Source organism: Eptesicus fuscus, chromosome 8 (assembly GCF_027574615.1).
Source record: "Eptesicus fuscus isolate TK198812 chromosome 8, DD_ASM_mEF_20220401, whole genome shotgun sequence".
In the NCBI taxonomy this organism is placed as follows: domain Eukaryota; kingdom Metazoa; phylum Chordata; class Mammalia; order Chiroptera; family Vespertilionidae; genus Eptesicus; species Eptesicus fuscus.
The window spans coordinates 81,650,037-81,662,212 of NC_072480.1; the positions used below are offsets into that span (position 1 = coordinate 81,650,037).

At 49.7% G+C, this 12,176-nt stretch overlaps 1 protein-coding gene across 1 annotated transcript; it reads left to right on the forward strand.

Annotated features, from left to right (window-relative positions):
• The first annotated feature begins 1,972 nt into the window (after positions 1–1,972).
• ADRB3 (adrenoceptor beta 3) lies at positions 1,973–3,876 on the forward strand. Its single transcript, XM_008146175.3, has 2 exons — positions 1,973–3,165; positions 3,855–3,876. Exons 1-2 carry the CDS (start codon positions 1,982–1,984, stop codon positions 3,874–3,876), a joined length of 1,206 nt encoding a protein of 401 aa, XP_008144397.2. The 5' UTR covers positions 1,973–1,981.
• The last annotated feature ends 8,300 nt before the right edge of the window (positions 3,877–12,176 follow it).

Below are 12,176 nucleotides of genomic sequence, written 5' to 3' on the forward strand. Positions count from 1 at the left end.
AAGTGGGGCCTGCTCTACTCGGGCATGACCTGGGGCAGGGGCTGGGTCTGGGTCTCTCTACCTCCACTCACTAGGCATTTCCATGGATCCCAAGTTCTGCTTGGAGTACTGCGTGGGCATGGAAGGCATTTGCTTGGGAGCCACTGACAAACCCTGCTCATGGGTGAGCTGCTGGGTCCCTGGGAGATGAAACTGGTTCTTTTCCTCAAGGATAATTTTAGGTCCTCACTTCCCCTCCAGTCTTTCAAACTCCCAACCCCTGGCTCAGCCTCCCAGAGGGATTGCTTAAACCAGTGACTATACAGTGTTCTTTTGAAATATAGAGCAGTTCAAAAGAGACATGCTAGGGCATGGCCCTGGAGGCATTTTCCATGATATTTTTCCCCTTTTTGTCTCATTGTTTCAGGGGAGGAAGCAAGACAGCTCAAGCATCAGGTTCTGATAGGACTTCATTAAGGTATCATATCTTCCTGCCCTTGAACTTGAATCCAGGAGCTTATTTTCCAGTCTCATCTCCCCACACCCAATTTTAGAGGAACTGGCTTAGACATTGGAATAGCTTGGCTGGCAGAACCAGTTCTAAGTCTGGGTGAGGGTAGGGGAAGGGAAGTAGGCTTTGGGCTTCCTCAGGTGAAGGGAACCTCTGATAAGAGGCATGAAGAGACTTGGAGATGCATTACAATACCAGGCCTCCGGTTCCACACACTTGGAGATGCAATGTGTGAATTCCTCAAGTCAACCTCTTCTAGTTTTTAATTGAAAGTTCATGAATAGCCCTAGCCAGTTAGGCTCAGTGGATAGAGCATCTGCCTGCGAACTAAAGGGTCCCAGGTTCGATTCATGCCAAGGGCACATGCCCAGGTTGAGGGCTCCGTCCCCAGTAGAGGGCGTGCAGGAGGCAGCCGATCAATGATTCTCTCTCATCATTGATGTTTCTGTCTCTCCCTCTCTCTTCCTCTCTGAAATCAATAAATTAAAAATTAAAAAAGGAAATAAAGTTCATGAATAAATCTTCAAGGAAGTAGCATGAACACTTTCCCATCGGGAGGGTGGTGATGGAAGATGTGTGGATAGTTGGGGGTGATGTGGATCAGCCTCAACCTCAAAACCATTCATTCACTTTTAACATGTCTTTTCAACAGAATTTTGAGAAAAAAAGGGTCCATCTAGAAAGTTTCAAGATGGAAAGGTGTGTGGAAAGGGCAATGTGTAATGGGGAAGTTGGAGAAATCGAAACCCTCAGCATCCCAGGCTACAGAGGCCAAATGGAAATTCAAATAAGTGGGAAATGATAAAGACTCCTGAAAAATGGCAAATTTCCCCAGTAGCTGGGGGAGGGGGGAGGGGGGGGGTGGAGGGAGCCAAAACAGAAAACTGGAGAGACAGGGAGGGTAAGTGGAAAGGAAGGGAAAGGGGGCAGATCTCACCGAAATGGCCTCCTGGGAGAAGAGAGGATATTGGCTGCCCTCTATTACTTAACTTACAATATCTTAGAGGAGGGCACCCAAGTAGCCGAGGGGCTACTGTGGGCAGAAAGGGTTACCTTTCCCTCCGCCACCGTAAGCGGGGAGGCCAGGAAACCAGGGCTGACCGATGCCGTGCTGAGTGTGGAACTGGTCGTGGCAGGAGTGGGCACATCGTGGCAGAGAAGTCAGGGCCTCCGTGCTCCGGGTTTGGCTAAAGGAAAAGTCGGGCTTCCACCTCCTTTTCCTCCCTACCCTCCCAGTCCCCTCCTGACGCCGAGTGTTGAAACTATTGGCCGCTGCCCCTTTAAGAGCCGCCACTCCCCCCACCCCCCAGCGGTGGCACCAAGTGGGGGGGCGGGTATGGGGGGGGGGAGCTGAGCTTTCTCTCCCAGTCCACCAGGGAAGATGGCCCAGGCCAAGGAGATCTCTCCCACGCCCCACTGCCCCCTCCCCGGAGTCGCGTGAGCTGGGCGCCCCCTTACCTCTTTCCCTCCCGCCCCGTGCGCGACGTGGGAATGGCTCCGCGGACTGACGGGAACAGCTCCCTGGCCTCGTGGCCAGATGCCCCCACCCTGGCGCCCAGTACTGCCAACGCGAGTGGGCTGTCAGGGGTGCCGTGGGCCGCGGCACTGGCGGGGGCGCTGTTGGCGCTGGCGGTGCTGGCCACCGTGGGAGGCAACCTGTTGGTCATCGTGGCCATCGCCCGGACGCCGAGGCTCCAGACCATGACCAACGTGTTCGTGACTTCTCTGGCCGCTGCCGACCTGGTCGTGGGACTCCTGGTGGTACCGCCGGGGGCCACCTTGGCGCTGACGGGCCACTGGCCCCTGGGCGCCACGGGCTGCGAGCTGTGGACCTCGGTGGACGTGCTGTGCGTGACCGCCAGCATCGAAACCCTGTGCGCCCTGGCGGTGGACAGATACCTGGCCGTGACCAACCCGCTGCGCTACAGCGCGCTGGTCACCAAACGCCGCGCCCGGGCGGCCGTGGTCCTCGTGTGGGTCGTGTCCGCGGCGGTGTCCTTTGCGCCCATCATGAGCAAATGGTGGCGCGTGGGGGCCGACGCCGAGGCGCAGCGTTGCCACTCCAACCCGCGCTGCTGCGCCTTCGCCGCCAACATGACCTACACGCTGCTTTCCTCCTCCGTCTCCTTCTACCTTCCGCTGCTGGTGATGCTCTTCGTCTACGCGCGAGTTTTCGTCGTGGCGACGCGCCAGCTGCACTTGCTGCGTCGGGAGCTGGGACGCTTCCCGCCAGAGGAGTCCCCGTCGGCGGCCTCGCGCTCTCCGTCCCCAGCCCCGGCGGGGCCGTGCGCTCCGCCCGCAGCGGTGCCCTCCGGCAGCCGCCGGCCTGCACGCCTCCTGCCTCTCACGGAACACCGGGCCCTGCGCACCTTGGGCCTCATCATGGGTACCTTCACTCTTTGCTGGTTGCCCTTCTTCGTGGCCAACGTGGTGCGCGCCCTGGGGGGCCCCTCCCTGGTTCCCGATCAGGCTTTCCTGGTCCTTAACTGGCTGGGCTATGCCAACTCTGCCTTCAACCCGCTCATCTACTGCCGCAGCCCCGACTTTCGCTGCGTCTTCCGCCGCCTGCTGCGCCGCTGCCCGCGGGAGGAGCGCCGCGCCGCCGGCTCCCGTTCCTGGACCCCTGCGGCCCTGGCCCGCCCCTCCGAGTCCAGGCAGTGCCCCCCGCTCGACGAGTAGGTAACGAGGCAAAGGGGCTGACAGCTCGGGAGCAGGAAACATTCGGTGTCTCCTCTGGTCAATGTTTTGAGTTTGGGGTTCGATAGGAGAAGGTGGGGCTGGGGAGGGACTCTGCATTGAACGAAGGGAAGACGTGGACTAGGGAACCAAAATGAAAACCCAAGTCCATTCTTTTCCCGCATCCGATCCACCCGACCCGTAGGATTGAAACGAAGGGGGGCCGCCGGGTTGTTCTTCACCCCAGCGCCCCATGTGCGCGCCAGGGAAGCGCTGCTGTGCCCCCAGACCACTGGCCCGCAAGGTCAGCTCAAGTTTTGGGTTTCTAGCTCCGTTCTATGGCCGCCCGGATTTCTTGTCACTGCTCGGGCTGGCTTTGGCGTGCAGAGGCGATTGCAGGCCCTCCCACGTCCTTTGCCCCAGTTCTGGTTTCTTTGAAGGTTTGATAGCCAAGAAGGTGAGAATCCACTTAGGGTCTGAAGGGTCTGAGGGGAGTGAGGGAGCCGGGGGTGCGAGTTCTTCCAGCTGGTAGAAACAGGGTTGGGCTGGAGTCGGGGTAGCTTTGTGGCTGCTTGGGGCCGATGCTTTTGTATAATTACGGGTTTTCCAGGGTCCCTGACCGCCTGGGTCCCCTGTCCCCACCCTGTGCCCCACCCACCCCAAGATTTGCTATCTTCATTTTTTCCAGGGCTTCCTGGGGAATTTCTTAGGCCTTGAAGGACAAGAAACAAGAGCTCCGTTGATCATTGATCCAGAACCTTTGGAAAGCTCTGGCCTCTGTTTAGAACGAGCCCTGCGGAGTTTCCCAGCTGGAAAACTCTGCCCTCCAGAACCTGATGACTGGGCCACAGATGGGGAGGTGGGGACTGACTGGGAGGAGAATCCTTACCAAGTGGGTGTGTGTTTTTGTTTTTGTTTTTACCGTCGTCTCTCTTTCTTTCTGAGAGAGGATTTTTAAATCCCATCCCTGAACTTCACCAATACCTCAGCAGCTGGAGAGTTGGTCTGCATGTGCTCAGCTGCCCTTGGAGCAGTCAGGCTGGCTTTGGCTGGGCACCTTGCTCACTTGTGTGCGTGTGCTTAGGGCAGAGAGAGAGAGAGTACCCCTCCTTCTATTCCTTCTGCCCCCCCCCCCCCCCAAACCCCGACCTGATGAACCACTCAGTGTCCTCTAGGCTTGGCAGCCCAGGCTGAGAGCAGGAAGCTAAAAAAGGTCAAGGTTTGGGATTTTTGTCCCTGGCTTCCTCACCAGGGCTCTCCAAGCACCAGCCTCCCTCACTTTAGACACAGAATAGCTCTGATCTACCTCACAACAGTGTCAGAAGGACTTCTCCAGGGTTTGGGGGGACTCCAGGGTTCACAGAAGGTGAACCATTAGAATGGATCCCTTCTTTACATTTTAAAATCAACTCAATAAATATTATTGAATGCAGTTCATCCATTGCCTTCTCTTCTCTCCATTTGTTTTCTTTCCATAATCCACTTACTTCTGAGAGCTGGCTTTTGACAGTGGCAATAAATTAGGACTAATCCCTGTTCCTTTCGTCCTAACCCTCATGAAATAAAAATGAAACATCTGCTTGGATAAAGGGGAGCAAGCTTGAGCCGCTGATACTCCTGCCTCCCCACCCTTTCCAAAACTCCTGGAATCCAGTTCAAGTGAGTAGCAAAGCCATGTTACCCATAGGACTTGAGCAAAGTGTCCATAGGATTGAGTTTGCTGGGCTCAGGATCAGGGCATATGGACACATACCAGCTCCCATGCTATAAGCCAGTGGTGGCTTCCTAAGATCCCATTGCCAGCAGGAACCAGTTTTATTCTGCACTGTACGTGTTCATTTCTGGAGGCACGGAGCATTGTTTGTGTTGGGCATATGTTTTGGGCTATAAATATATTCTGACATTTCCCATTCTTTCCCTAACCTCTACCTTCCCACTCCCTTTCCTGGGCTGCAGAAATCCATAGTATCCTCTGGAAGTAAAACTGGAGTTACAAGTTTGAGCCAGTTGATAATTGTTTCCCTTATTCCAATTTTTATGAATCTTATCAGGCAGTTTTCTATGGAAAGAACATTTTTATGGAAATCACTGGATCTTTTTGTGAGTTCTTATTTAAACCCCGCGAACAGAGGCCATTGTCTGGACTGATATACAGGATAACCTGTAAATCATAAAAAAAGGTTAATGTGCTGAATGACAGCAGCGTACAATGCACTGGCTAGGTTCAGGAGCTCCAGAGTTATAAAACTTCAATCTGCCCTGAGGATAAGCTCGGTGGATTTCCACATATGGGTGTTCCCTGTGAATTGGACCTGGCCTAGGCTGTTCTCTTTTCTCCAGGAGTCCAGGTTTTTATTTCTTAGGATGTTTGCATACCAAAGATGACTTTCTCCTTTTCAACCCAGGCCAGTGTGAGATCTTTGCTGTCTGAGGTGTGGAAGGTTTCTGGGCAAGGACTCAACTTTTGAACCCTTAGTGGAGAAGGAAGTCTTGCTTTAGCCTGGGGCTAAGGAAGAGGGCCGCCTCTCCCATCTCTGAATATTTTCTCTGCCTCACTGAGGAAAGTTGCCCAGTCAGTCCTAGGCAGGGGAGAAGGGTGATTTGAGGGGGAAAAGGGAGGGAGTGGAGAAGGATTCTGGTGTGTAGAATTGTTCTTGAACATTATCCAGGAACTCATACTGCTTGAGTCTTGCTTGACAGATACCCGTGTGCCAGCTGTCAGACTGCTTTGGAGTGTTTAGACTTGCACTGGAGCTGTGGACTCCATCTGCGAATTGTCACCGGTGTATCTGACAGATGGAGAGGCAGCCTCTCCGGTTGTTTCTCCAGCAACTTGTGACCAGGTGTCAGGCTGAGAGAGATTTACATCCTTGGATGGGGAGCAGGCTGCTTTTGTTAGCATGAGGCCTGAGCACTTGAACTGTGGAAGACAAACAGCCATCCTCTGAACCTACAGATGTGAAGACTTACAGACCAATGAGAATGAAAGAGCCCGTGGAATCGCTGGTCTTGCCAGAGTCTGTTAGCAGGAGCTGGGGATGGGGCAGAAATGACAGGGAGAAGGGGGCTGCGTTGGAAGAGAGGGAGTGAGGAGTGACTGGATTTTCCAGAGGAACTGCTAAGGAGCAGGCAGAATTAGAGCATGGGGGAAGCTGATAGACTTTTCTCAGGCTCTCCCCATGGTAAATTCTTCTGGGGAACGAAGGCAAGTTTAGACTGTGGTCCTCGTGAGCAGTCAGCGGGCTACAATTCCACACCAACTTCATCCCTCAACCCTTTATAGAGTGGGAGCAGCTTCTTCCTCTTGCCCTGGGGGCACAGGCGAAGGCCATGGAAATAGTGCTTCTTCATGTTTCCCTCCCGAAAACCAAAGATCCAGGCTTCCTCTCAGGCCTCTTGGTGGACTGTGTCTGTGTTTGTGTCCAGAGGGGAAGTGGATGCCTCCAGTGGAGAGTATTGCTAATGCTCTCCCCCACTCCAGGCAAAAAGCCCTGGATATAGTCAGCTTTAGGCTAATTAGTGAGTGGTTGAAGCATAATGCACAACTCAGTTTGATTAGCAGAAACTCCATAAGGCATCTGACCTTTCATCAGCTCATCCTGTTAGGAGATTAAGGAAAATAAAAATACTTCCCTTATCTGTAAAATAAATGGAGAATGACCCTTTCTCTCCTCTCTTGTCTTCAGAAGGGGAATGAGCGTTTCTGGGATGGTTGGCTCTCCTAAAGTTCTGTGAAGTCCTAGGCAGAGCTTACTTAGCACCTGCAGTATCTGCTCCACCCAAGGCATAAGCAGTGCTAGGTGCCCCCTGATGGCGATGTGAGGTACAACCGGTGTGGACTTGGAAATATTGGTCTGTTGAAAACATAAGGCCCCTGCCTATCCCAACTGGAAGAGGACACAGAAATAATTTAGACCAATCTTTTGATAAAATGGATGAAGAAACTGACTTCTAGAGAGGTGAATTGTGAGAAACCAAGGTTTAAATGCAACACTGTGGTTGGTAGTATAGAGAGCACAGAATTCAGAGCTGGAAAACAAGTAAGAAAGGGAGGAGGAAACAATAAAGAATTATTTAAAAAAAAAACACGTGGGGGAAAAAAGGGGAGGAGGAAAGACATAATTTATTGAGCACAAATAAATATGACTGTTTTATTTGGTGTCACTACAAATGTTATATTAGTGACACAAATAAAAAATAGTCTCAAAAAAACCACAGAGCTTCATAAAAATCAAATAGCTTGGTTGTATTGATTCTAATGCAGTCTACCAGACTCCAAAGTTTATTTTCTTTTCTCTACACACAATGCTATAATCAGTTATGTGACACTGAGCAAGTTACTTAGCATCTGACATCTTGTTTGCCAGTGAATCAAGTGGAGATTTTATTAGTGCTCTACTCAGCTCATGCAGACTGGTTTTGAAGAACAAATGACTGTATGCAAAAATGGTTTGGAAACCGAAAGGGCTTCTCCAGTGTAAGTGGTGTCATTAGAGTATGAAGCTGGGACTAGTTCCAGGTGTCCTGGTTTTGATCCTTGTATGGTCCTGCTTCTATCGACAGCCTGGATCTTGGACGCACTTGTCCTTGGTCACTGTGGGCACACCCTACTTTATCTTTCTTCTCCCCACCTGAGACCAATTCCACTGGCTTCATATCCACGTCACTGAACATCTCCCCCTCTGGCCCTCTTTTCACGTTCAGACCCTGGTCTGGCTTGTGCCTGACATTTTGGTCCTGGTTTGGTTCACCCTATCATTGCCCTTGCAGCACTTATAATGAGCTAACTTTTAAAGGATGGGCAGAAGGCTTAGAGACAGAGGGCACTTCCAGATGTCAGTGCTTTATGGGACATAGTCAGGGTTCATGAGAAGGGGGCCCTAAGGAACCAGAAAAAGGAAGATAGTGTATTCATTTGCTAGGACTGCCATAAACAATTACCACAAACAGGAATGCATTCTCTCACAGTTCAAGAAGCTAGAAGTCCAAAGTCAAAGTGTTGGTTGGGTCATGCTTTCTGAAGGCTCTAGGGGAGGAATCTCTCTTTGCCTCTTGGGACCATCCTTGGTTGCTTGACTTGTAGCTGCATCATTCCAACTTCTGCCCCCATCTTCACATGGCCTTCTTCCCCTATGTGTCAGTGTCCAAATTTACCACTTCTTCGAAGAACACCAGATATTAGAACAGGGCCCAACTTAACTCAGTAAGACTTAATTTTAACATGATTGCATCTATAAAAACCTTATCTATAATAATAAAAGGCTAATATGCTAATTAGACCGGATAGCCAAATGACCTTCCAGACGTCATTCCGGATGTCCTTCCAGATGAAGCTGCGGTGGTGGGGGCTGAGGCAGAGGCTGTTAGGGGCGATCAGGCAGGCAGACAAGTGGTTAGGGGTGATCAGACAGGCAGGTGAGTGGTTAGGGGCAATCAGGCAGGCAAGCGAGTGATTAGGGGTGATGAGGCAGGCAGGAAGAGTGGTTAGGGGTGATCAGGCAGGCAGGCAGGCAAGCAGTTAGGAGCCAGCGGTCCCGGATTGTGAGAGGGATGTCTGACTGTCAGTTTAGGCCCGATCTCTGCAGGGATCGGGCCTAAACCAGCAGTCCAACATCTCCCGAGGGGTCCCAGATTGCGAGAGGGTGCAGGCCGGGCTGAGGGACCCTTCCCCCCAACACAAATTTCGTGCATCAGACCTCTAGTTTCCAAATAAGGTTACATTCACTAGTTCTGGGTGTTAGGACTTCAAAATATCTTATGGGGACACAATTCAACCCACAACAGGGGGTGGGAGGAAGGAGGAACACTCTAATGCGTAGCCTTTTCATGCTCATTTTATGCCTGATGTTTTCCACATTTCCAAAACTCTGTTTGATCCTATTCTCAGTCAGAAGGGTGGTGGGAGTGCTCCCATTCCTGAATTTCCATTTCTAGGCCTTTTCTTTCATATCCCTGGGCCCCAGATTGGAGAGACCACTGATAAATCAGACCAGTGTTTGTTGTCTCCTGTGGGCAGAAGTTGCTACCTATTCTCCATTCTTCCCTTCATTCTTTAGTAATAGGTCACCTAAGTTTTAGTTGGGCACATGGCCTTGCCATAGATACACTGCAGCCTTGCTTGCAGCTGGGTGTGACTATGTGGCTAAGTTCTAGCCAGTTGAAGTGTGCAGTTCCCCACGTCCCTTCCTGATAACTGGAATGCAGGTGTGATGGTAAGAATGGAAGTAGTCACCTTGGGTCATAAGATGGCAATCATCTGCCATCAAATGGCAGAAAAACCAGAGAGCCTGGGTGTCCAACAGTGTAGAGACAGCATTATAACCCTGGACTGCTTGTTTTTAAGATTCTTAAATGAAAGAAAAATAGACTTTTACCTTGTTTAAGTCACAGTAATTTAAGCCTTTTAAAAAAAATAACAACACAACAGCTGCATTAAACAAATTCATCAATGAGGATATGATAAAAGAGGGTATGAATAAATGGGCATCTGCTTACATTCTGTGATGAATTAGGTTGGGCTACAAGGCTGCCTTGCTGTGGTTCCTCTTAGGTACCTCTATTCTCTGGGAATGGCATCTCTGTAGCATCTGAGTTTGTGCTGCACCTGAGACCACCAAGTCCATCTCATTGACATTGATTTGTATCTAAGCAATGATCAGTAAGTGTGTTAGTTTCCCAAGACTGCCGTAAAATTACCACAACTTTGGTAGCTTCAAACAACAGAAATTTATTCTCTCCTAGTTTCGGAGGCTAGAGTCTGAAATCAAGGTGTCAACAAGGCTGGATCCTTCTGGAGACTCTAAAGGAGCACCTTTGCCTGCCTCTTTCCTAGCTTCTGGTGGCACTGGCAATTCTTGGCTTTCCTTGACTTATATACATCACGTACCTCGGTCTTCACTCCCCACCCCCACCCCACCCCCGTGCTCCTGTGTGTCTTTTCCTCTTCTGTCTCTTACAGGACATGCATCTTTGAATTGGGGGCCTACCCTAATCCAGGATGCTCTCATCTCAAGATCCTTATCTTAGATTATATCTTCAAAGACCCTTATTCCAAACAAGGTCACATTCTGAGGGTCCAGGTGGACACATTTTGGGGAAGACATTATTCAACCCACTTCAGTGAGAGACACTTATGAATTCCTTAATTAAGAGTTCTGGTCTCATTAGATTATCATCCACACCAGTCACCCCCTCATGGAAAGACTGTTCTCTTGAATTGTGTAGTAGGCAGAATTCTGAGATGACCCCCAGTAAACCATGTCCTTAGATAATCCCCTAACCTTGAATGTGGGTGGAACCTGTAATTTGATTCCAACAAACACGATATAGCAACGGTGATGGGATGTTACTTCTGTGATTATGTTATATGGCAGAGGCAAAGGGATTTCTAAGATGTAATTAAGGTTCCTATCAGTTGACTTAAATTAATAAAAAGGGAGATAATGCTGGGGGGGACCTGACCTAATGAGGTGAGCCCTTTAAAAGAAGGTCAGAGGTCTGAGACAGAGGAAGTCAGAGGGACAATCCTGCTGTGCGTCAGGAAGCTAGCCACCATGAGTTCTACAACTGCAAGGAGTGGATTCTGCCAACAACTGTGTGAGCGAAAAGAGGACCCTGAACCTCAAATGGGACTGTGGCCCTGGCTGATGTCTTCCTTTCATCCTGGTGAGACCCTGAACAGAAGACCCAGCTAACCCATACCCAGATCCCTAACACATGAAACTTGTGAGATAATAAATGTGTATTGTTCTAAGCTGCTAAATTTGTGGTAATTTGTTACACGGCAGTAGAAAATGAATATAGACTCGCTGCACAATTCTGCCTAAGGTTATTCTTCATAACAGCCCTTCTCTGGTGTTTTTAAAGGCTTTTCATCAGAATCAAAAGTACAATGGGACCATGAGCTCAGGAAGATCCCATGATCTGTCATGGCCTACTATTCTCTTGAAAGGCCTCTTGGGGACTTTTGATTGGGTGTCCCAGGAACAGGGTGTCTCAGCCTTCTTTCTTCACTTCTGAGGGAATGACCAGTTTCTATGATCCCCTGACCCCCACACACCTTTTAAGAAAATTAGGAGCTAAAGGTTCAGAACCCATTTACTACAGTTTTCTTTTCTAAATTGCCAGTGAGGTGCCACACTGTATAACATAATGGCACACAAACGTAGTTCTCAAAATCTCTTTAGCAAGAAGCAAGATGAGCCCTAACCGGTTTGGTCCAGTGGATAGAGCGTCGACCTGCGGATTGAAGGGTCCCAGGTTCGATTCCGGTCAAAGTCATGTACCTTGGTTGCGGGCACATCCCCAGGAGGGAGGTGTGCAGGAGGCAGCTGATCGATGTTTCTCTCTCATTGATGTTTCTAACTCTATCACTCTCCCTTCTCTCTGTAAAAATCAATAAAATATATATATATTTTAAAAGAAGCAAGATGAAATATTATTGCTTCCACTGTTGGCATTTCAAGAGGGGAAAGGGATGGGTCACTTCTTCCCAGAGGAGAGAGTGAGAACGGAGAGCTTTACCTCAGCTCAGCACCACCCACAGTATCTCTGGTTTTCCTTCCAGTCACTAGATTGGGTGAGTGAGCCCTTCCTCTAAGACAGTGGTTCTCAACCTTTCTAATGCCGAGACCCTTTAATACAGTTCCTCATGTTGTGGTGACCCCCAACCATAAAATTATTTTCGTTGCTACTTCATAACTGTAATTTTGCTACTGTTCTGAATCGTAATGTAAATATCTGTGTTTTCCAATGGTCTTAGGTGACCCTGCTAGTGGTTCTTAACCTGTGGGTCACAACCCACAGGTTGAGAACTGCTGCTGTAGAGCCTAAGACCATCAGAAAACACAGATATTTACATTACGATTCATAACAGTAGCAAAATTACAGTTATGAAGTAGCAACAAAAATAATTTTATGGTTGGGGGTCACCACAACATGAGGAACTGTATTAAAGGGTCGCGGCATTAGAAAGGTTGAGAACCACTGCTCTAAGACAAGCATGTCAAAC